The sequence below is a fragment of the Sus scrofa genome, chromosome 5, assembly GCF_000003025.6.
Source record: "Sus scrofa isolate TJ Tabasco breed Duroc chromosome 5, Sscrofa11.1, whole genome shotgun sequence".
NCBI classification, from domain to species: Eukaryota; Metazoa; Chordata; class Mammalia; order Artiodactyla; family Suidae; genus Sus; species Sus scrofa.
The window spans coordinates 87,498,769-87,522,178 of record NC_010447.5 but is presented as its reverse complement, the minus strand read 5'-3'; the positions used below and the strand labels follow the sequence as shown (position 1 = coordinate 87,522,178).

Below are 23,410 nucleotides of genomic sequence, written 5' to 3'. Positions count from 1 at the left end.
CATCCAAAAGCAAGGGGACTAACTTCCTCCCCCCGGGGTTTGGAGTATCTACCTGGGATCAAATCTGGCCCAGCTCTTTCCTAGCTGCGTGACCTCTGGCCAAGTCACTTGGATTCTCTGGGCCTCAGTGGCTTCCTCTACAAAATGGGGATAATAATAGTACCTACTTCAAAGGGCTGGTGGGAGAGGTGCCTGCGTTCCCGGATGGAAAGCCCTTCGCGCAGCACCTGGTACAACGGAGATGCTTTGGCTGTATCTGGGATGACTGTCACTTGGAGTTTAACACACACTGTATTGCTTTATTGCTGTTCTTTCATCCTGGTGCCTGGACATCCCTAATCCAAGGAAGCGTCTTCAACACGGATAACTGCGCCCTGCTCTAGATGCACCCCACAAGTGTTAAGGAATCCCGAAGAACGTGGAAAAGGGAGTCCAGTAAAGGAAGGCAGTGTTTTAACTAAGCAGCCTGTTAGTGGTGAGCCAGTTTCTGGAGATGGGATTATTCCAAAGGAAAAAGCCTGAACATTTTGTTTCCACGAAAACAGATTTCGGTTGGGATTGGAGACACAGGGACTCATGGAAAACACGCACACGCAGAATGTCCTTCCCGGGAAGCACATGAAGAAAGAGCTGGCCTTCCTTGGGCCTCGATGGAACTTGCACTTCAGCCCCGCCCCATATCCTGACTGTACCCTGGAATTCATCACCATCTGAATTTCACCAACATAAGAATTTTTTTTTTTTTTGGTCTTTTTTTAGGGCTGCACCTGGAGCATATGGAGGTTCCCAGGCTGGTCCCCTAGTTACTCAGTGGGACACTTTCTTAGGCCCTTTGCAATTCCTTTATTCCTACGCTCTGAGTCCAATCTGTCCCCTGGGTCATCACAATAAACTTCCATCTGTGTTCGCCCGGGTAGCAGGCTCTGCTAGAGAAGGTCCCGTGATGGGGAGACGATGGTGTTGCCTCCCATGAACCCCGCCAGAGAACTGCCCAGTCACCCAACTCCGCAAGGACCTTTTCCACATCCACCCCTCTAATTCTCAGAGGAAGCCCTTGGCTCCTGTATCTTGGAAAACTGAGGCCCTTAGAGGTGAAGCATCTTAACTTTCTCCCCTCCTCCATACTTGCATCCAACAAATAATTCTTGAAAGACTGTTACACCCCACATACTATGCGAGGTGCCGGAAATGAAAGAAATAGGATACCTCCTCCCCCTTCATGCTGCCTACTCTCTGGTGACCAATGCCGATGAATAAAGAAGACGTGTAAGGAGTTCCTGTTGTGGCAGAGTGGGTTAAGGCTCTGCGGCAGAGGTCACAGCTGCGGCTCGGATTTGATCCCTGCCTGGGAACTTCCACATGCTGCAGGTGAGGCAAAAAAAAAAAAAAAAAAAAAAAAAAAAAGTCCAACACCCTATGTGCTTTGAGAAAACCCTACTACTTGGCATGCCTGTTGCCAGCCCCAACTGAGCCGTTTCTGAGTAATCCCAGGTCAAGCCTTGGGCATGAGAAGGAAGAAGCCTCCAGATGATACCAGCTCCCAGCGATTCAAGTCATGCCCAGCTGTTTGAGGAATCCAAGCTCTGGCCCTAGACACTGTGGAGCGGAGAGAAGCTGTTTCCACTGTCTGTGTCCAAATTCATGACCCAGAAAACCCATAACTCCGTGCTTACGTTATTCTTCCTTCACTTCTAACTTCCTTTGTTTAGCTAGGCATTTCTGATCCCTTAAGACTCAGTTTAGGCCTCTGCTCCAGGAAGCGTTCCCTAAACCCTTCAGTTGGGTAGGTGGCCCTTCTCTGGGCTGCTTTACTTCTTCTTTAGTATTGTATAGAAATTACTCATTTTTGTTCACCTAGAAAGTATGTGTCTGTCTAGCCTGGCACCAAATCATTCAACATTTGCTTATTAGCTGAATTGAGGAAGTAGAGACACCCCTGAGCCCGCCCCGGGCAAATCCTTACGAACGTTTGTCTTTAGCGCCCCCTGCCTTCTTCCTAGCATCCTGCACTTGGCATCCCTTGTCCCCATTCACTTTCAGTATCACCCAAATCAGTGATAACTGAAAAAGGACTTCAGCTTGGCCTCTGGGCAGGGGAAGCCTCCGAAAGCATCCATCATCTAGGTCCATGGATTTGTTGAAGTCCAGTCACTTAGGATGTGATTATACACCAGGGATTTGAGCTGAATTCTCTCCTCTGGCATTTCTAGCATGGAGACAAGGGAGAGCAGAGTCTTGAGACGAATCGCACTGTGGTGTAGAAACATGCCCAAAGGAGAGAGCTGCTTAGGAGCGGGAGAACAGGGGAGAAGTCTCAGGGTTACAGGAAGGACCAGGGATCCGTCTCTTTGCTATCTGCCCTGCCATTTGGGAGCTTGCTGTTATTTATTTATTTGGGGCTGCGCCTGCAGCATATGGAGAGTCCCAGGCTAGGGGTCAAATTGGAGCCACAGCCACAGAAGCTTGGGATCCGAATCGCATCTGCAACCTACACAACAGCTCATGGCAACGCCTGATCCTTAACCCACCGAGCGAGGCAGTGATTGAACCTGCGTCCTCATGGATGCTAGTCGGGTTCGTTAACTGCTCAGCCACAATGGGAACTCCATTATTTTAAGCCTTTTTTTCCTACTATATTGGCACTCTGAGAAGGTATTTAATGGTGATATGCCCCCATCTACTTTATGCTCTAAGACACCATTCCTCTTTGATAGATTACTGGGCCAGGGGTAGACCCAAACCGGATTAGCGTCTCAGCTCTGTGAATCTGAAACCAAGACAGTCTCTCTCTGTGGTAAGAACTACTTGTAGCAGCAGGGCTGCAGGTAGCCAGACTATGCGATGTGGACCAGAGAGACAGGAAGAGACAGGCAGGAGCACTGATGGCTCTGTAGTTCTGGTGTCAAGCCTGTTTTGTCTGTCCTCAGATCCTGATAACCTCTACCTACCCTGCATCCTTAAAATATGCCTCTTCTTTCCTTTCTGATTTCTGGTCCCTGGAGTTGCTGTCACTTACAATCCTAACTAATGAATACAACAGTGGTTCCCGAACTGTGTGCCAAGTCACCCTGGGGCACTGCATTACAATCATAGGGGTATTCTGTTACTCTCATACTTGGAGCAGTTGTTGTGTGGTTTCGAATTCTTTCTTTCTCTGGGCTGCACGCTCTGTGCGGGTGGAGAGTGTCTGCTGGCCACTAAGGAGATGAGGCAGGTTGACTAGGTCTTTAGGGATGCCTGAGAGGCTGATGGGAAGTTGTGCTATTCAGTGGCCACCTGACCCTAACGGATAGGAGGGCAGGACAAGTCCGGTGGGGCAGCAGGTGGATCCAGGCGTGAGGAGCAGGGTTCTCCCACTAGAATTTCAACATTTTGATGAGAGAGTTCCTCCCTTGTCCGCCAGCTGGGTGATGAGCAAATCCAAGCAAGTATGCATGTTTAAGGATATTTAAAAAGCAAAATCCTAATTATGTTGAATTTTTGACGTGCAGCAGGTTTGAATTAAAGGGCTTAAAAGAAGAGCTCAGCAACATGTGGATACACCTTGTGACCATACTGGGAGAAAAAGAATGTAAAATAATTTTTTAAATTGACATTTATAATTCAAAAGGTTAAAGCTTTGCTAAAATTCACTTTACAAAGAACATGCCACCAGCGATGGGAGGGGCAGTAGCTCAGCTTTATTTAAGAAAGAAAATAATCACTGACAAAACAATGAAAAGCCAAAATGAAGACATTTTTAGTGAACTGTGAGCTAACGTTTTATATTTCTTTATGAATTCCATTGTGAAAAGTGTCTGAGGTCAGCAGTGGACAGGTCCTTAATCCACTTTTAAATCTTTCCCCACAAGCATGGCAGTCACGGGGTGCATACTCGCTTTGTGCTCTTGGTAGGTACTGATGGCTAGATCATGGGATTTCTCAAAGGCGGCCAGGTCCCTGCAAAAAAAAAAAAAAAAAGACCTGATTGGTTTTGGCAAATTTTATAATTCCTGTGAAGTAAATGAAAAGCAAACAGACTAATAATAGATATTTATGGCATGGTTATATTTTTTTCCAGAATTCCCATCAAATCCATAGTTAAAATAACTTCACTTACATATTCATATATTGTATCTTGCTGCCAAGGTCCAACTTTTTTCCATTTTACCAGGCATCCCTTTATTATGTATCAAGCAACATACTATTCTTCCACCTCCTTGCAACATTTGAATCTCAAAGGTTTGGCTGCTCCATCCTTCTTGCATTTAACTTCAGACACTTTTTCTGGTCCTTCCCTACTCACTAATTATCTTCTATGTGCCTTTAAAAATCTTTCTGGGCATATACAATTTTCTTCGATTTCTTTTCTTTTCAGCAGCATCTAACCCTCTTTAGCCCATAATAGCTAATCCATATAAAATGCCTCTAAAAAAACGAATGTAATCGTTTCAGATTTTAGATATTTAGAAGCGTTAAATCCTACTCTAAAATTACGTCTAGAGGAGTTCCCGTTGTGGCGCAACAGAAACGAATCCGACTTATAACCATGAGGGATGAGGGTTTGATCCCTGGCCTTGCTCAGTGGGTCAGGGATCTGGCATTGCCGTGACCTGTGGTGTAGGTCGCAAATGTGGCTTGGATCCAGCATTGCTGTGGCTGTGGCCCAGGCTGGCAGCTGTAGCTCTGATTAGACCCTTAGCCTGGGAACCTCCATGTGCCATGGGTGTGGCCCTAACAAAGCAAAAAAAAAAAAAAAAAATTAAATATCATTTTTAGGTTGCATTTTACAAAGTATTTTAGCAACAACAAAATCGTCTGTTTAAGATCTTTTTCTTCCCCATTCCTTACTTAAAGCATAGTCTGACTTGGTTCTTACTTGAATAAGGGTCGGGTAAACTTCATTCTTCCTTGTTCAGTTGCCATTTTTAGAGCCAAAGGAATTGCTTCTTCCCATTTGGATTGAATGCAGAGTCGTAACCATCTGAAAGGAGGGTTTTTAGGGGATGGGGTGAGAAGTGAGAAGGAAGAAGCAAGGGGTACCTGAAAATTACTTTTGTAATGAGGAATAATCCCATTATAGTTACACTGTACGTGACTTTATGTCTTTATTCTGACAATCTCAGATCCTTCTATATCGCACTTCCTAATTGGAGAAGAGAGAGATGAAGATGCTTCTTGAAAAAGATCGTATGTTTTAAACGTTCTGGATTACGTAGGTGCTCAGGGACCTTACACATGGCAATTTCGGAAAGAATTAAACTTTGATTTAAGCTCACACTACAAAGTTGATTTCAGAAAGATGAAGAGAATCAAAGATTTCTAACCAGTCCCATTTCAGAGTCCATCTGGCTCGCTGGGGAAGGATGCCTGTTTACCACTGAAAATTCTTAACTCTAATTGCTTTTTTGAAGGCAAGCGAAGCTTAGGACAAGTGTGAACAGAAAGATTAATACTGTCATTTTATAGACGTTGCAATCCCTCCTGGAAGACATTACATTTGTGTATAGAGACGCGGTAAATCTGACAGGGATTTCTCAAGGCTCCTGTCTCTCCCATACGCTGCTTGCACCTTCTCCACCTGTGACACTGGGTTTCTACTTTCTTCCACAGAGACAAGTTAAAATGATGTACCTGAATCGTATTTCAGAATTGTTAATGGCATTGAAGTTGTACACCTCTTGCATTCGTTTTATGTGCCCCAATGGAAGAGGTGCCTAAGAGCAAAATAAAGAAGTAAATGTATCATTTCAACAGGATTCCTTGGAAGAAAGGAGCTGGAGAGAAATTCTTCGCCAGATTAAAATCCGAAAAATGTTATAACACAGAAATACGTTAGCTGGGAATGAGAGAAACCAAGGCACACTGAAATAAACTTTGTGCACACTTATTCTGAACAAGGATGGTTTCCTGGGAGCTGAGGGATCACTTAGTTCGTGAGGCACGTGGAGAATTAAATGAGAATTACTCTGCACACCCTTTTCGGTATGTAGAGACGCTAGATTTCAGTCCTTTTCCAAAGCCTTTCAAGTTTTTCCTTCTACCTTAAAAATCTTAAATGTATTCCATTCTCCACATTCCATCAATTTCTTAAGGGTTCCCTCACAATTCCCCCGCCAGCTTCATCTCTGCCTGTTTCCTCTGAAATCCCTTCTTCAATGACCTATATCCCTACAAAATCACTGTTGTATCATTTTTACATTACAGACCTTTTCAGAATCTAATGAATTAATACAAACCCTTTCCTTGGGGAGAGGGATAGATTCACCACAGAAACACAAACTGCTGTGTACAGGTGCAGGGGGGTCTTAAACTCCTGCATCCGTGTTAAACGGCCCTTAAGAGAGAGGAAGTTTAAGAGAAGGAGAGAAGGAAGAGCTCGGGTTGGGAAGATGCTAACGTTCGATGCCAGCCTCAGCCTCATCTTACAAAACCCTCCCTCTGTGCTCATGAGCCACCTTGTTCTCATGGACCGCCAGACCCTTCTCAAACGATGTCTTCTCAACTAAGCTCCAAGTTCAGCCTGGTGGGGCCAGCTGGCTAAGGTCATCTCCTGGGCGCCGGCCTGTCGCAGGGTTTGCCGTGCCTGCTCCCCAGGCATCCCATCAGGCTTGCTTGCTTCTTGGTTCTAGGTCACATGGCAGGCGGGGCTGCAGAAATGTGTGCAGCCGTGCTGATGGCTTCATGTGCTAAAAGTGGATTCTCTCGGGCGCCTCGTGCTTGACAATCCTGCTGCTCATTTTGTGATCGATTCCATGGGAACGTGGGTTCAGAGTCCTCTCCCTCCCTCTCAGGATCCTGAGACCTCCCGCTCATGCTCTCCCTCTCAAAATGCAGCATCTCCTTTCAGCTTCACACATTCCTTTAATTACCTGGTTTTGAAACCTTCAGATCTGCTGGGGCTCCTTTCGGTTGACCGCCAAGCCAGTCGGTCCCCAAAGTCCATGCGCTCCGCCTGCCGAGCTCCCTCTCGCCGGCCTGTTCCTTCCCTTCCCTCTGGCCCCCTCCCCCTCCACGTCCTGTACACCTGCCAACTACCTTCACCAGCGGTCCAGCCCTCCCGGCACCAGCGAAGTTGTCTTCCCCATCCACCATTTCATCAGATGCCTTTCTTGTTAAAAATGATCAACCCTCTGCTGCTGGCTAGAAGCAAATCTAGAATCCGTAGGTTGGCATTCAAGACTGACTACATCAGATCCCAGCAGCTTTCTAGTGATCTCTTCATTAGCTTCTTTCCCAGAGCTGGGACCTACTCCTGCAATACTGGGCATGCTCTGTCACTGGGGATGTGAACGTCCACCTCCTTGCTGCTCAAACCCAGCCCACTCCTCCAAAAGCCTTCCTCATCGCCCCAGCTGGAGGTAAGCCTTCTCTTCTTTTCTCTCTAATGATACTTAGAAATATCCCTCCCTCTGCTGTTCAGTTTTGCATGTGTGACCTTTCCTACTAGATTATAAACTTTTGAGGACACAGCAGATTTCTTTCTGACATATTTTTAGATTCAGTACAGAACTAAACACAGCAGTCACTCAACAAATGTCTTTAAGTAAACGAACAGATTTTGTACATCATTTTCTTCTATAGTTTCCCCATTAATATATTTATATATGGGGTTCCACTGTACGTGCTGCGCCTTTATGCTCATTTTAGTTTCTAGTGTTTTGAGCTCATACTTACTTTCTGGAGCATCTGTGCTAAAAATTCATTCAATTGATGAGAAGAGAAGTCTTTCAGGTCTGCTGAGCTGAATGAATTTAAATCATCTTCTTTGGCCTAAAATAAATATTACTTGATTATTTCCATTGGTGTACAGTTAAATAATATGCATTTGTTTATCTGGCATAAAAGTAAACATTAAGAAAAAGAGAAATAAGGCGTTCCTGTCGTGGCTCAGAGGAAACGAGCCTGACTAGTAGCCATGAGGATGCAGGTTTGATCCCTGGCTTTGCTCAGTGCGTTAAGCATCTGGTGTTGCCATGAGCTATGGTGTAGGTTGCAGACGTGGCTCAGATCCTGAGTTGCTGTGGCTTGGTGTAGGTTGGTAGCTGCAGCTCCAACTCAACCCTAGCTGGGAAATTCCATATATGGCAGGTATGGCCCTAAAAAGAAAAAAAAAAAAAAGAAGAAAGAAAAATACCAGGATGCCTAAGATTGTAGAAAATAAATTAAGCCATAGGTGTTTTAATCACTCTGAGATTGCATCACTCTAACTTAGAGTTGATATGATTCCTAAATCTACATTACTTAAGAAAAATCAGACTATTAATAGGAAGAGTGATGGAAACTCATTGACATCTTTCTTTTGTACCATCCATGGTATAGAGATTTTCAAAGTAAAGGAACACTACAAAAATATGTCAATTGACTTACAGGCTAATTCAAAAATTTGGTGAATAATCACGTTGCATGTTCGTTTCAGTATCAACACTAACGAACTGACCAGACCACAAAATGATCTTTCCCTCCATCCCCCCACATTCTACTTTCCCCATTTCATCTTGGAAATCATCTAGGGAAAAAAAAGCGGGTCTATACTTTTCAGCTTAGGATTCATTGCCAACTATCTTTGAGGAAATGATTAAGGAACATTAAATAAAGCTTTTAACCTAAGTAGCATAGGAAATCATTTAAAACTAGTTTAAATTCTTTTAAACTCAGGTTTCTTTTCATTTTAAAGAAATATATGGCAAAAGTTAAATGGCAAGTAGAACCAAATGAAAATTCCCTTTTTTGCTCCCTGTCTCCAAGGCCCACTCCTTAGGAGCCTATATTAATAGTTCCTAGGTCCTGCTGTGGCATAATGGGATCAGCAGTGTCTCTGCAGCCCCAGGACACAGGTTCACTCCCAGCCCGGCATGGAGGGTTAAGGATCAGGCATTATTGCAGCTGCGGCATGGGTCACCACTGGGGCTGGGGGCTCCCTGTGCTGCAGAGCGACAAAAAAAAAAAAAAAAAAAAAAAAAAAAGGTCCTTGAATATCCTTTCAGAAAATTTAATGTGTGCATATACATCCTTGTATATATTATTTTATACCTTCCTCCCCCTTCAAAACACCCCTTAATATCAGAATTTCTTCCTTTAGAACCTCACCTAAATATCAGAACTTAGAGATCTCATTCTCTGCTAAAAAATTTTGCAAATTTAAGCTTTATAGTAAGGATATATTCATTGGTGGCAAAACACAAAAAAAAGCACGGGAATGAGAAACCAAAATTCATGGTCATGGTTGCATGGAGGGCAAGGTGGGCAGAGGAGGTATGTATGTGCATGACCAGCCTACTCCTCCGACAGAAGCTGCTAGATTTTGCATTTTCTCCCCCCCGCCCCCAAAAACCCCCTTGAACTTAGACCTAAAAAGTTAGTAATGCTTTGACTTTGTTATGATGTTATGAGGATCTCCAAAAAGATGTTTATATTTTATTTAAAATTAGAATCTCTTTTCCCTTGGTCTCCTGTTCCATTTTCCTGAGCTGCCTAACTCCTGACTTGGTTTCCCATCCTTCTTCTGGCTCTTAGTGGGTGTTTCCAACACCTGGAGCTTTCTACTCCCGTCTTATTCTCCACGCCCAGGCAGACTCTGTTACAACCTCTCATACCCCCATCTGCTCTTCTAGGAGTCCCCTGGTCCTTCCCCAAATCACCTACTCTCCGCCAAGAGGCCTACAATTCCCTGCCCCTTTCCCTTTTAAGATCAAGAAAAACCAGAACGAATACCATCTTCATTTGTTTCTCTCCTCAAACTTAACTCTTTACATGTCGGGGGCTGATATAGTATAATTTTGACTTACGAATAGCTTTTCCAAATACATGAGTTTTTTTTTTTTTGTTTTTTTTTTTTTGTCTTTTTGCCATTTCTTGGGCCGCTCCTGCAGCATATGGAGGTTCCCAGGCTAGGGGTCGAATCAGAGCTGGAGCCACTGGCCTACCCCACAGCCACAGCAATGCGGGATCTGAGCCACCTCTGCAATCTACACCACAGCTCACGGCAATGTTGGATCCTCAACCCACTGAGCAAGGGCAGGGATCGAACCCGCAACCTCATGGTTCCTAGTCGGATTCGTTAACCACTGTGCCACGACGGGAACTCCCCAAATACATGAGTTATAAGTAAAGCACCGCTCCCCTGTTTCATTGAGTAGAAACCTATTTGTACAATTCAAAAAGGAGTCACAACTCATTCATTGCTACTCACAGTGATCCACCTTGACTTAAGGCAATGCAAGCGTTGGTCAGGGTCATATCATAACTGCAAAGATGAAAAAATATTCAAGATTAAATTTTATTTAAAGGGACATGCTTTTGGATCAGCGCTGTTTGAAGGGGCAGAACATACTTAAATTTCAAAGTTCTTTGAAAATAAAGAACTCCAGGGTGATGGAAATAGGAAGTCTTCTACCTGACTTAAAGATCACTGGTGTCATCTAAGAACCTGGCAATCCAGGTGGATCCCAAAGGAAGGAAACACTGGATTATTCTTTGGAGAGAAGGCCAAAACATCTCAGCAAAGACCAACACGTGCTGAGGAGCTGGGACCGAGTTGGGCATGTTTAGTGTACTGGACGGCAGGAGCAGGTCCAGGCTCTGAGAACAATACGGTAAACGCCACAGTCCTTGCGCTCGTGGATTTTACATTCCGTCATTCCAACCACCTAAAGATCCAGCAGATCGCTGAGTAGCTGCTATGTGGCGAGCATTGCTCTAGATGATGGGGAAATAATAGCGTCACAGGACACCCTCGGGAGACTCTGAAATCAGGTGATTTTGCTCCTCTCTTTTCAGAAGAAAGCAGAATTAACAAAGTCTATTACACGAAGCAAGTTAACGCTAAGATTTGTGTGTTTTCAACTTAGACGACAAATCATACATTTTGCGGCCATGGAAGAGACTGTGTGGTGTGTGCAAAATTCTTGTAAAACATCCCTTTGTCCATAAATCACGCTTGCGGGCTGTGAAAGGTTTCTGTTTAGAGATCAGGGGTGTGCCTGCCCCAAAGGGCCCAAACTGAGGTACATTGCTGATTAGACGTTATCACTGAATTTGCTTCCAGAGACTTCGGGCCCTGGGAAGATAATAAAGGGGTCAAAGAAGCGACCTTCTTTGAATCAGCTGCCATTTCATCTTCATGAAGCAGTCGGGCTGCGGACAGAGCCTTTTCTGCTTTGCCTTCAAGGCAGTGGGAGCAGAGGTCCCGGCCTGCTCAGGCAGTAAATCCCCTTCCACTAGAACACGACTTAGCACCCATTTCATACGGAAAAAAAAAAAAAAAACCTTTGGCTGGTCTGTTTCTTGGTGCCTGCAACTTCCTTCTCATTATACAGAGAATAAAAATAAATAAAAAAAAAAAAAATAAGGATTAGCCCGGGGCAAGGGCAAGGGCCTAAGAAAAGTGATGAGCGAACCAGGTAGGAGCCCTGTGTTCGTGTTGCTTCAGTGTGTGAAGGACAGAGACGTGAGAATCACACACATGAATCTCAGGTTCCGACTATGGCAAAGGCTGGGCATGAGGGGGTGGAACACAGCTCCGAGGAACCCGAGATGGGAGGCTTGACCTGGTGGGCGAGGTCAAGGGATGCTTCCGTGAAGAAGCGGATCTTGGGCCGAGACGGGACTTAACTGGGGCGAGTACTCAGGGTGGAGGGAGCAGCAGGGTGGAGGCTGCAGCACCAAGAAGTCAGTGTCCTCACGCGACGGCTGGCAAACGGGGCTTCAGGCTCCTGATGTGAGGACTGGTTTTGTTTCAAAGGCAGTACGAGGTAGGGTTTACACCTCCTAACCAGGGTTTGAATCTCAGCTCCCTACTTGCTGTGCCACCTTCGGCAAGACTCTGGACCCCGAGCTAAGCCTAAGGTGCCTCCTCTGGAAGCGGGGTTGGTTGCTTCCAACACGGTGGTAATGACGTACGTGAGCCTTCTGGGTTAAGGTTTTCGAGGGAAGGGCACTGTCTTACTCTTTTCCATACAGCTCGTCCTCCTCGTGCAGAAAGGAGGCCCTCAATAACCACCTGCAGTGAGTGGAACTAATGTGCAGTGACCATGTCACTGTCACGGAAGTGAGTCTTTCGACCTCAGAGTTCAGAGTCTAACGCCCTAAGAATTCGACTCTCAGGGCAAACTAGGAACAGCCTCAGGAAGGCATCAAAGCCTTTCAGCTATTTTGGGGCGCGCCAGGATTTAGGAGGATGCCAGGGAGAGCATTCGCAGGGCATTTCTTACTTGGGCTTCACAGGGGGCAGCCCGGGAGAGTAGAGCCAGGCGCTCCAGTCGACTTGATTGAGAAGATCAACCTGGGAACAGAAGGGACACCCCGTGTGCTGCAAAACAATCTTTGCTATTGAAAAAGAAATCGAAAACAGGCTTTTCGGTCCTCAGGTCTATAATCCTGTCTACAGAGACATTTCATACAATTTCTAAGGCTCTTTCCTGAAATAAACGTAATCAATAGCGCTCTGTTAACTACTTAAAATAGGAAAATTCAGTGCACACACAACATTCATTTCTGCAACATCTCTTGTGGATTGCTTTGAAATGGGAAAATTCTACACATTAGTGCATGTTGCTGAGGTCACATTTCAAGTAGGAAAACATTCAAGGAAAGATTGAGTCTGAAATTCTAGACCAGTACTACTATGAAGTAATTCAAATCAGCTGAACAACTCGCCAGTAAATAAAGATATTTGGGGCAGGAAAAATAACAAAGCTTTTAAAACCCAACCTTATCTTTAAAGTGGGAATACAGGAACTCCTTCCAGTCATCGGTCGTTATGCTCTTGTAGGAAAATTTCTCGACATAAGCCTTTAAGAATCCTAGAAAAACCTCTGTGAGTTTTTAAAAAGAAGAAGAGAGGAAAAAAAAGAAGTCAATTAATGGAAAAACAGCAACATATAAACGTAACATGCTTCTTGGTGCCTCTCACTGTACCAAAGCGTGAGAACATGCAGAGGGGAGGAAACCCATGAGGGTTTAAGAATAAAAGAATGTCGAAATGTTCAAAAACAGAGGCAGGACTTGAGCTGGACCTTGAAGAACACATGTAATTTGGTGGAAGCGAGAGGAGAAATCCTAATGAAAGGTAAGGGGATGATGCAAGACACAAAAGAAACACATGACACAAGTTCTAAAAGCAACGATCTTTGTATGACTAGAAAGGAGGAAAATCACATTGGCCAGACAGATGGATCCAGGGGAGGGGGGGCCTTCAAAGTCCAACGACAAAAGAGAGCACTTTTAAACATCCATCAACGGGAAAGTTACATAGCCTCGGCACATCTGTATGATGAAATACTACGACAGCATTAAGAAGCGTGAGTTTGTAAGCTCTGACATGGAAGGATGTATGTGAAATATTGGTGAATTAAAAAACAAATGGGGTGGGAGTTCCCGGCGTGGCACAGTGGTTAACGAATCCGATAGGAACCGTGAGGTTGCGGGTTCGATCCCCGGCCTTGCTCAGTGGGTTCAGGATCCAGTGTTGCCGTGAGCTGTGGTGTAGGCTGCAGACGCGGCTTGGATCTGGCATTCCTCTGGCTCTGGTGTAGGCCAGTGGCTCCAGCTCTGATTCGACCCCTAGCCTGGGAACCTCCATATGCTGCGGGGTGGCCCAAGAAAATGGCAAAAAGACAAAAAAAAAAAATAAAAAATAAAAAACAAATGTGGAACAAATATATAGCCTGACCTTTTTTTATAATTAAAATAACTTTTTATATAACTATATATATAATTTATATGGTTCATTTAAACTTAGAAAAAGATCTGGAGCCATACATACCAAATGGAGGGTCTCTCACCTACTACCCTCTGAATTTCCACACCACCAAAGTGTTTTCAACAAGCACGTACTATTTTCCTAATTTTCAGATCCCGAAGAGTTATTTTTTTGTTATGCCGCATACTTTAGCACTCAGGGGTTATTTAAGATTTTAAGCAGAAAAGTAACATCAGAACATGGTACAGATTCCTTCAGCCACTACAGAATGAACTGGTAGAAATAAATAATGGAGCAAAAACAGTAGTTAAAAATTCTATTCCCCTCAAAGGGAAAAATCAGAAAATGCCAACCACTTGCCTGGTCCTCCAAGAAGCTGCTCAAGGTAAAAGAGTAAAGCAAAGCCCTTCTCGTAGGGAACTGAGGAATATGCGACATCTGGGTCCACATTCGTCAGATCAACCACAAGCTTGGTGAAAGGATGGGTCTCCCCAAAGGTCTTTACCTGCGAGACACAAAATCCGAGGAGGGTTCAAACATGAAGACTGGCTACCACCAGGCGAACAAGCGAGTGAGGAAGGGTTGCAGCACTCCATTGCCTAACTTTAGAGAAATAGGGAATTTACACAAAGTGAGAGACTGGAAATGGTAGGATGTTTGCATACGTTTCTGGAAAGGCTAGTAGCGGAAGGTTCCGTGATATTTCTTGCCCAATAACAGGCTTTATTCTTACAAAAGATTAGAAAAAATGTGTCAACGCCTGGTCCGCAAATTCAGCTCTCGGAGGAAAGCACTTAAAAATGACATAAATGCACCAGATAAAATTCAAACAGTAACTGACTGACTCTACTCATTGCAAAGACCCATGGATCCTACTAGTCAGGAACAGGACTTGACAAGGACAAAGACTAACATGTTAACAGTGGACCATCACCCAGTATCTGCTTGACCGCCCCCCCCCCAACAATGCCTTTCTTGTTGCTACTTGGTGATGCTGCTTTCCCAGCTGAGTTTGGAACACCTACACAACGTGGGAGGGATGCTTTTAAAAGTATGACTCATTTACCGAATTCTGTAGTTCTCCCCATCCTCCCAAAGCGTGAAAATGTCTGAACTTTTCACCAAACAATCGTCCACAAATGTGGCGTTCCAAGTACACGGTATGCCCTTCATTTAACCTGAAAAAAAGGTAAGAAATAAAAACACTGATACAGCTGAGAGAAAAGGCATTTGAATCAACACGACAGCTTCTGTTTGGCGTATCCACAGAGCAAAGCAATTGTAAAGCACGAATACTCCAGTCTAAGCTGACTGCTTAGGTTGCTTCCTTGCCTTCGATTCAGAAGCCCAGCCCAGAGCATGGCAGCAGGGGAAATTAAGCCATGGTTTCCTGTGTTCGTGGCTTCAAATGTTACCGTGCCGGGAACTAAACATAGCAAGTATCAATGGAAAATCTCCATTCTACCTGACGTTGCGACAAGTATGACCCCATTAAAAAAAAATGCCCGTCTATCAAGAGATGATAACAAAGAAAAACAAGATGTACACATGTACAGAGTGGTGGAAGATAAGAAGTTAATTAATAACAAGAACCAATAAAGAAACAGTACATCTTACCAAAAGTGATCCCAAGTTTTGTTGGTCACCAGATTTCCCGTCCAACTATGAGAGATTTCATGTGCAATAACCTAAAGGAAATAGTGGAAGTGACTGGTGGTGAAACCGATGATCTCAACCTCAAATAACTCATTATCTAAGCATTCTAGTTTTCCTAGTTCCACATTTAATTTTTTTAAAGATTGGTTGAGATATTCAGGAATTCCATAATTTAGCAAAAAAAAAAAAAAAATCACAATTTAGCAAAAAATTTAAAAAGTATAGCATAGTTAAAATAATTAGACACAAAATACTATTACTTAAAAAATATTATATGGGGAGTTCCCATTGTGGCGCAGTGGTTAACGAATCCTACTAGGAACCATGAGGTTGAGGGTTCGATCCCTGGCCTTGTTCAGTGGGTTAACGATCCGGCGTTGTCATGAGCTGTGGTGTAGGTCGCAGATGCGGCTCGGATCCCTCGTTGCTGTGGCTGTGGTGTAGGCTGGTGGCTACAGCTCCAGTTAGACCCCTAGCCTGGGATCCTCCGTACGCCATGGGTGTGGCCCTAGAAAAGGCAAAAAAGACAAAAAAAAAATATATTATATGGTACATCACTCCATTAAAAACATTTCGTAAATGGAGTTCCCATTGTGGCTCAGTGGTAACAAACCCAACTAGTATCCATGAGGACGTGGGTTTAATCCCTGGCCTTGCTCAGTGGGTTGAGGACCTGGCACTGCTGTGAGCTTTGATGTAGGTCGCAGACATGGCTGGGATCTGGTGTGGCTGTGGCTGTGGCATAGGCTGGCAGCTGCAGCTCCAATTTAACCCCTAGTCTAGGATCTTCCACATGCTGAGGAGCTGCCCTAAAAAGACAAAAAAAAAAAAAAAAAAAAAAAAAAAAAAAAATTGCATAGACATAAGAAGAGATTAAACCATAAATTGTCTTTAAATCCATTAAATCTAATTGATAATGTAATAATGTCTCACCACAAGAATCTCCAAGTTCTCTTATAACCATGTCTTCAATATAATACAATGGATATTTTAAAATCAGTTGACTTAATAATCTCTTAAGGGTAAAACTATGATAATAAAGTGTAACTTACATTAGAGAGAGACTTGTCACCTGCCTACAAAAGAAGAAAGTTACCTTAGTATTTCAGTAATCAGAGTACAGATTACCCCTAAAAGACTGCCTATGTCAAGACGTAGTATTCTGGCACTTGTGGTCCACTGTGTGTCCTCCTTACTCCAAAGAGTTCAAAAGGGACATGAATGGATGAAATGAAACAGAAAGAGAGGACTAAAAGACAGCATCATTCTTCCTCTCCCTATTCTTGGGACTTGTTCCGGTACTGGAAGAGCGAGTGTCCTTGGCTCGAACTTCCAGAAAGCCTATTTCCTCTTCCCGTTCTTCATATCCACTCCTGTTTATCCTTACGTACTTTTCTGCTCTTTGTTACCAGCAGGATAGTTAAGAAAAGTCTGGAGTAGCCTATGTCTCCAATGGGGTGCTTTGTTTTATTTATTTACTTCTAATCCATTACTCACCTGGTTCTAGGAAGGATGTGAAGCAGCTGACAGAGGCAGAAAAAATACAGCTACCCAGTGGGCTAATCTTTGCCTGGTCATGGTAAACTGAGTTGTGTTTGTGTTTCACCAGGATCTATATGCCAAGTGTAAACGCTAGAGTTTCTTTGTCTGGATACATAATTCATCAGTGGATTGTGACACAACACCCCTCCCCCAGCACCCCCAAATGCCTGAACAACTGGTGAAGAAAACAGGTTCCCCGTAGGCTTTGAACCTATCATGTTAATTTCTCATTTTAATTTTATTTTGGTGGCAAGACTATTTTCTTCCAACTATCTCCAACTCTCATCATTGTATAAAAGTGAATATTCTGTAAATCGGGTGAACTTTCATTGGCACTAGTGTCTAGGACACACCACGGAGAATTTATTCTCTTTTTACTGCTGAAAAAATGACCCAAAGGGCCAAATTATTTTCTTTAGACATATGAGATGATAATAACCACAATAAGCAATACATTCAGAAACAAAGGGTACATAAATAAGAGAAAAGATGTTCTAGAATATTTTCTTAGGAGTCTACGGTTCTTCACATCTAGGCTTATGTTTGGGGACAAGTCAACTTTATTTATTTATTTTTTTGTTATAATTTTTTAAAAAATTTTTATTATTTTATTTTTTTTATTTTATTTTCCCACCAAGTCAACTTTAAATGAAGAAATCTTTACACTTACCAACAGAGTAGGAGTTACAAAAGTGAGGCAAGGATTTTCCATGCCACCGTAAGGGAAGGACGGTGGCAGGACCAATAGGTCATACTGACCCCAAACATAGGGGCCTCCTAGATCTTCTGCAATTTTAAGCATGGATTCAGTCTGGAAAATTAATGCAGATATATTTATATGTCTTCATTACGGCCATAATTTCTTAAAAGTGTACTTTGCTTTCTATGAAGGCCATCAGTTAATGTTTATTTTAAATGAAAATGATTCCAAAAAATTCACCAACCGCAAATGCACATAAGATATATTATTTGATTCTTTTATCCCATTACTTAAAAACATCACATTTCATATTCAAACTCTTAAATCTCTGGTCTCCCACAATTATTGCAAGGGGCAACTTTATGACCAACCTCGGAAAATTCGTAAGCACACTTTTCCACCTGCTCTTTCTCAGACCACACCAACGTTCTTGGGCCAATTTGCCTGCAAAATGAAAAGGCTCGATCAAAACGAAATTCAAGGCAAATTACTCACCTGGTTCTGGGAAAGATTTAAATATCATACCCAAATCCTTCCAGAAGGCCTTATCCTGTGCTTATGGGGAGGTGGTGGAGCTAAATGGCTTCTCGGAGGTACTGACCTCTTGCTGTACCCGCAGCATAAATCTGCCTCTCTGCACGTCTGGCCAAGTGAAAACTGAGACGTGACGCGCCCCCCAAGGTTAGCTTACTGGCTCTGCTAAGACCTTTATGGATCTTACAGCCAGAGAAACCCAATCGTGGCCTAGTAAGAGAGTATTCCAGAACAGGGGTCATGTAAACTCTGTTATGCACTTCGAGGGTAAACACTTTTATAAAAGAAGAAACAAACAGAACAAGAAGGAAATCCCGTCCCAAGATATAACGTGGAAGAAACTTGAGCACATTATGCAGAGTGAAGTATGCCAGTTACAAAAGGACAAACACTCTACCATCCCAGTTACGAGGTAGCAAAAGCAGTCAAATTCAGAGAAAAAGGAAGTAGAACGGCGGATATTAGCAGCTGGAGGGAGGTGGAAATGGGAGCTGTTGTTTAAGTGGCACCCAGTTTCAGTTTTCCAAGATGAATAAGTCCTGGAGGAGTTCCCGTTGTGGCGCAGCAGAAATGAATCTGACTAGTAAGCATGAGGTTGTGGGTTTGATCCCTGGTCTTGTTCAGTGGGTCGGGGATCTGGCCTTGCCCTGAGCTGTGGTGTGGGTCAGCAGCTGACACTCCGATTCGACCCCTAGCCTGGGAACCTCCAAACACTGCAGGTGCGCCCTAAGAAGCAAAAAAAAAAAAAAAAAAAAAAAAAAAAAAGAAAAAGTTCTGAGCTATTATTTCACAATGAGGTGAATATACTTAACACTAGTGACTATTGAACTATACATTTAAAAAATGGTTTAAGATGGTCAATTTTTTCTGTTTTTTTTTTTTTGTAAATTTCATTTTGGGGTTCCCATCATGGCTCAGTGGTCAATGAACCCGACTAGGAATGATGAGGTTGCAGGTTCCATCCCTGGCCTTGCTCAGTGGGTTAAGGATCTGGCGTTGCTGTAGCTGTGGTGTAGGTCAGCAGCTGTAGCTCTGATTTGACCCCTAGCCTGAGAACCCCCATATGCTGTGGGTACGGCCCTAAAAAAGCAAAAAAAAAAAAAAAAAATTCATCTTAAAAATTGTATGCAGTGCCAAACCCTCAGACTTTGCCTTGATATCCTACCCCTGAGAGGCAGTGGATTGTAGCGAAGTGTTTTTCAAACTTTAATGTGTATACCAATTATCTAGGGAGCTTGTTCAAATACCAATTTTGATTTAGTAGGTCTGGGATAGGACCCAAGGATTTGCATTTCTGTCCAGCTCCCAGGTGATGCCAAAGCCACTGGTCTGTAGACCACAGTGAGGAGAAGCGTGACCAGTGGCTCCCAACATAAATGGATGAGAGCCACAAATGGGAGCCACGCGTGCAACTGTAAACTGTCTAGTGGCCATATTTTTTAAAAGAGGCAACATGAAGCAAATGAAATTCTATATATTTTGTGTAACCCAATATATCTAAAATACTATCATTTCAACATGTACTCGGCATAAAGGATTATTAGTGAAATATTTTGCCTGCTTTTCTTTCATATCAAGTCTTTCGAATTCAGCATGTGTTTTACGCTTACTGAGTATCTCAAGCTCATGCGGTTCGCGGCAGCCACTCTAGACAGCGGAGCGTAGGCGCTAACGTTAGATGGGTTAGGAGTGCGTCCTGGCTCTGACATTTCCTAGCACTGTGACTCTGAGCCGGTTATTTAAACATACTGAGCATCTGGAGTTCCCTTGTGGCGCAGTGGAAACGAACCGACTAGGCACCATGAGGTTGTGGGTTCGATCCCTGGCCCTCGCTCAGTGGGTTAAGGATCCAGCGTTGCCATGAGCTGTGGTGTAGGTCACAGACGAGGCTGGGATCAGATCTGGTATTGCTGTGGCTGTGGTGTAGGCCGCTGTAGCTGTGATTCAACCCCCTAGCCTGGGAACTTCCATAGGCTGAGGGTGCGGCCCTAAAAAGACAAAAAACAAACAAAAAATCCATACTGAACATCAATTTCTTTACTGGTAAAATGAGAAAAAAAAATAATTGTATCAATTCCACAGAGTTGTGAGGATTCAACGGATGATGCATTGGGGCTGGTACCTAAATGACACCTGATCATTGCTGCTGGGGCCACTGTCATTGTCACGCAGTGAGGGCCTCCCACAGGCCAGGCCTAACACATGTTTTGTGAGGATTAACAAATGTCAGGTCTATTAATCCTCACAAAACGCCCTCGAAGTACATACGATGATTCCTAGTTTTCCGGGGAAGAAGATAATGTCTGAGAGGTGAGCTGCCCGAGGAGTCGTTGGTTAACTGCTGGAGCTACAACCTGAGTTTGAGTTCGCTGACTTGCTCGCTATGCCCACATTTTGGGCAATCTGAAAATGGGACTGCTACAGCCTTTCTTAATTTTCAGTTGTTTGAAATAAGAACAATCAAGAGAGGGGAGTTCCCGTCGTGGCTCAGCGGTTAATGAATCTGACTAGCATCCATGAAGACGCAGGTTCGATCCCTGGCCTTACTCAGTGGGTTAAGGATCTGGTGTTGCCCTGAGCTGTGGTGTAGGTCGCAGACGCGGCTCAGATCCAGTGTGGGCTGTGGCCAGTAGCTTCAGCTCCGGTTTGACCCCTAGCCTGGGAACCTCTATGTGCCATAGGTATGGCCCTAAAAAACAAAAAAAACCAAAAAACAAAAAAAACCAAGAGGTTAAAAAAGAAGGGCACTCTGGCTGCTGGTAAAATCTTCATAAAATATCTTATATTTCTGTAATATTTACAGGCTTCCAAGTGTTTTCAAATTGTTGATTGCATTTGTTTCCCATAGTCACCCAATGAGGTAGGAAGGGGTGGTAGTGTAATTTCAAGGATGGGGAAATGGAGGTTAGAGAAGTGATGCGTTCAAACATATTTTAGGCTCCAGATCTCTAACTAAAGGTAAGAGCCTGCTTGTTCTCCAATACTTGGAAAATCTAAGGGGTGACTGGTACAGATTCGATTTGAAGGTTTCTAGAGTCAGCTTGCTACCTTGAGAAATACACGAATGGTCTACCAGTTAGTCCTGACAGAGGTTCAAGGCACCGAAGGCTTAATCTTTTCATAAACCTCCAACTTCATTCAAAAGCTCACCTGCTTTCTAAGGCTCCAACGACTAAAGCAATCAAGTAGCAGGGGATCGGAACCTAAAGGGGCAAACAAAACACACACAGCGTGCTTGAATCAGTGTTTAAAAATGTTACAGGATAAGATATTTTGTCATTAAAAGTAAGTAAATTCCCTTTCAAATTTCTAAACATTAGTGTAGATTACTTTCCTCTTATATTTCTCAAATCGTTCTCATTTTTGAGGGTCAAATAGTTTAAAATTGTGAAGTAAAAACATTTCAAAACATCTATTGCTCTTTTATCCCAGTAGGAAGGAAAACTTCTGAAATGTGAAAAACATGATTGCACAGAGTATTACAAGGTCCATTTTCAGCATTTCACAAAAATTAACACGCAAGAAGGCAACTGTGTTTTTCTCTTATGTGTGCTGTCATTTTCTCTTGAATTAAAAACATGCTTTTAATTCAAAAAATCACTCCTGGAAGTTCCCGTCGTGGCGCAGTGGTTAACGAATCTGACTAGGAACCACGAGGTTGCGGGTTTGGTCCCTGGCCTTGCTCAGTGGGTTAAGGACCTGGTGTTGCCATGAGCTGTGGTGTAGGTTGCAGACGTGGCTTGGATCCCGCGTTGCTGTGGCTGTGGTGTAGGCCAGCAGCTACAGCTCTGATCTGACCCCTAGCCTGGGATCCTCCGTTTGCCATGGGTGTGGCCCTAGAAAAGGCAAAAAGACAAAAAAAAAAAAAAAAAAAAATTCAAAAAAACCACTCCTGGTATATTCGAGAGACATACAAAATAACCCAGCAATCAAATGGAAGCTGAAAGTCTGGGAGCTTGGACTCCTGGAAGCTAGGGTGGGGGTAAAACTGTCCACAGTGGCACAATTACAGGTTCTGTTAAGGAGGATGATTTAAAAAGCATAAACATACAGACATACTATGATTTAAGGTCAAAGATACAAGTCAAATTACCAGCTACATGGGAATTTTAACTGAAAGGACTGCCACAGATTGCTATTCAGCCTAAGACAGTTCTTCCACTTGTAAATACTACACCACCACATGCCCACGCGCTGGAACTAGCGCAGGTCAACCTGTAACTTAGAAACAGGAAGCCTGCCACTGACGGGATGGGGGGAATGGATCATTTTCCATCACTCAGGATGCCTCTCCAGCAACCTCTTTCTCCAATACTGACGCTGGGAGCAGAACCAGGTATTTCGAAAACACAAAAGAAAGAGAAATGCAAAGAACAAAAAGCAGAAGCTGCTTTCTAAATTCTGAATCATTGGAGCTGCTGCTGTGGGGCAGTGGGTTAAGAACCCGACTGCAATGGCTCAGGTTGCTGCGGAGGTTTGGGTTCCATCCCCAGCCCAGCACAGTGGGTTAAAGGATCCGGTGTTGTCGCAGCTGTGTCCTGGACGCAATCCCTGGCCCAGGAACTTCCATTTGCCGTGAGTGTGGCCATACAATTAAAACAAACAAAAATTCGGAAGTACTTGAAAAGCCATTTTAGTCTCCGGATGGGTAAAAGCTACTTGTGGTTCACCAACAACGAAAACACACATTTACGCGCTAAGATCTTACTTTTTGGCTGAATCTGTATATTTTCCTGCTCGAGTCTTCTGGGTCGGGCGCTTCTCCATCACGAATGGCACTCATAAGTGCCACCAGTTCTTTAGGGACAGACACCTAATTGAGAGGAAGAGTCATTGCCAGTTAGAAATAAAAGGTTCTACGTAAAATAACTCTTTCCCCCCCTTGTTGACTATTGATACAACAGACTATGAACTCAATACATTCGTATTTCTCAAGTTTTATAAAGAGAATTAGCAACATGTAAAACTGGCTTCTTTAAAAATGTATGCGAAACATCCATCCATCCATATTAAGAGCATTTAGTAGAAACTGATGAAAATCCCAGCTCCTCCACTTACTAACTGCATGGACCTGGGCATCTAATCCCTGAGCCTCAGTTTCCCCTTCAAATGAGGATCATACTTCACAGGAATGTTGCAAGGAATAAATAATACAAATGAAGAGCCCAGCGCCAAGGCTGGCACTGACAGCCACCACCCGTGCACCCTCCACACCTCCAGAAGAGACTCAAAAGGATGCTATGCTCCCTTTACAACAGAGAATACAACTCTGGGCAATTTTATTTTTTTATTTTTTT

The 23,410-nt window shown here is 43.6% G+C and overlaps 1 protein-coding gene and 1 long non-coding RNA gene across 3 annotated transcripts in view; one reads left to right on the top strand and one right to left on the bottom strand.

Moving 5' to 3' along the window:
* The window catches only part of LOC110260790, a 185,241-nt gene that overhangs the window by 18,735 nt on the left and 143,096 nt on the right, over positions 1–23,410 (top strand). The gene's annotated exons all lie outside the window — the stretch shown is intronic.
* LTA4H (leukotriene A4 hydrolase) overlaps positions 3,659–23,410 on the bottom strand; it is a 31,969-nt gene continuing 12,217 nt past the window's right edge. The window contains 16 exon segments of the mRNA NM_001185132.2: positions 3,659–3,939; positions 4,859–4,963; positions 5,614–5,696; positions 7,657–7,752; positions 10,172–10,182; positions 10,185–10,225; positions 12,192–12,262; positions 12,691–12,794; positions 14,042–14,186; positions 14,748–14,859; positions 15,299–15,369; positions 16,390–16,413; positions 17,550–17,690; positions 17,951–18,023; positions 21,264–21,316; positions 22,822–22,926. Coding sequence (NP_001172061.2) covers positions 3,822–3,939; positions 4,859–4,963; positions 5,614–5,696; positions 7,657–7,752; positions 10,172–10,182; positions 10,185–10,225; positions 12,192–12,262; positions 12,691–12,794; positions 14,042–14,186; positions 14,748–14,859; positions 15,299–15,369; positions 16,390–16,413; positions 17,550–17,690; positions 17,951–18,023; positions 21,264–21,316; positions 22,822–22,926 — 1,353 coding nt within the window. The 3' untranslated portion in view covers positions 3,659–3,821.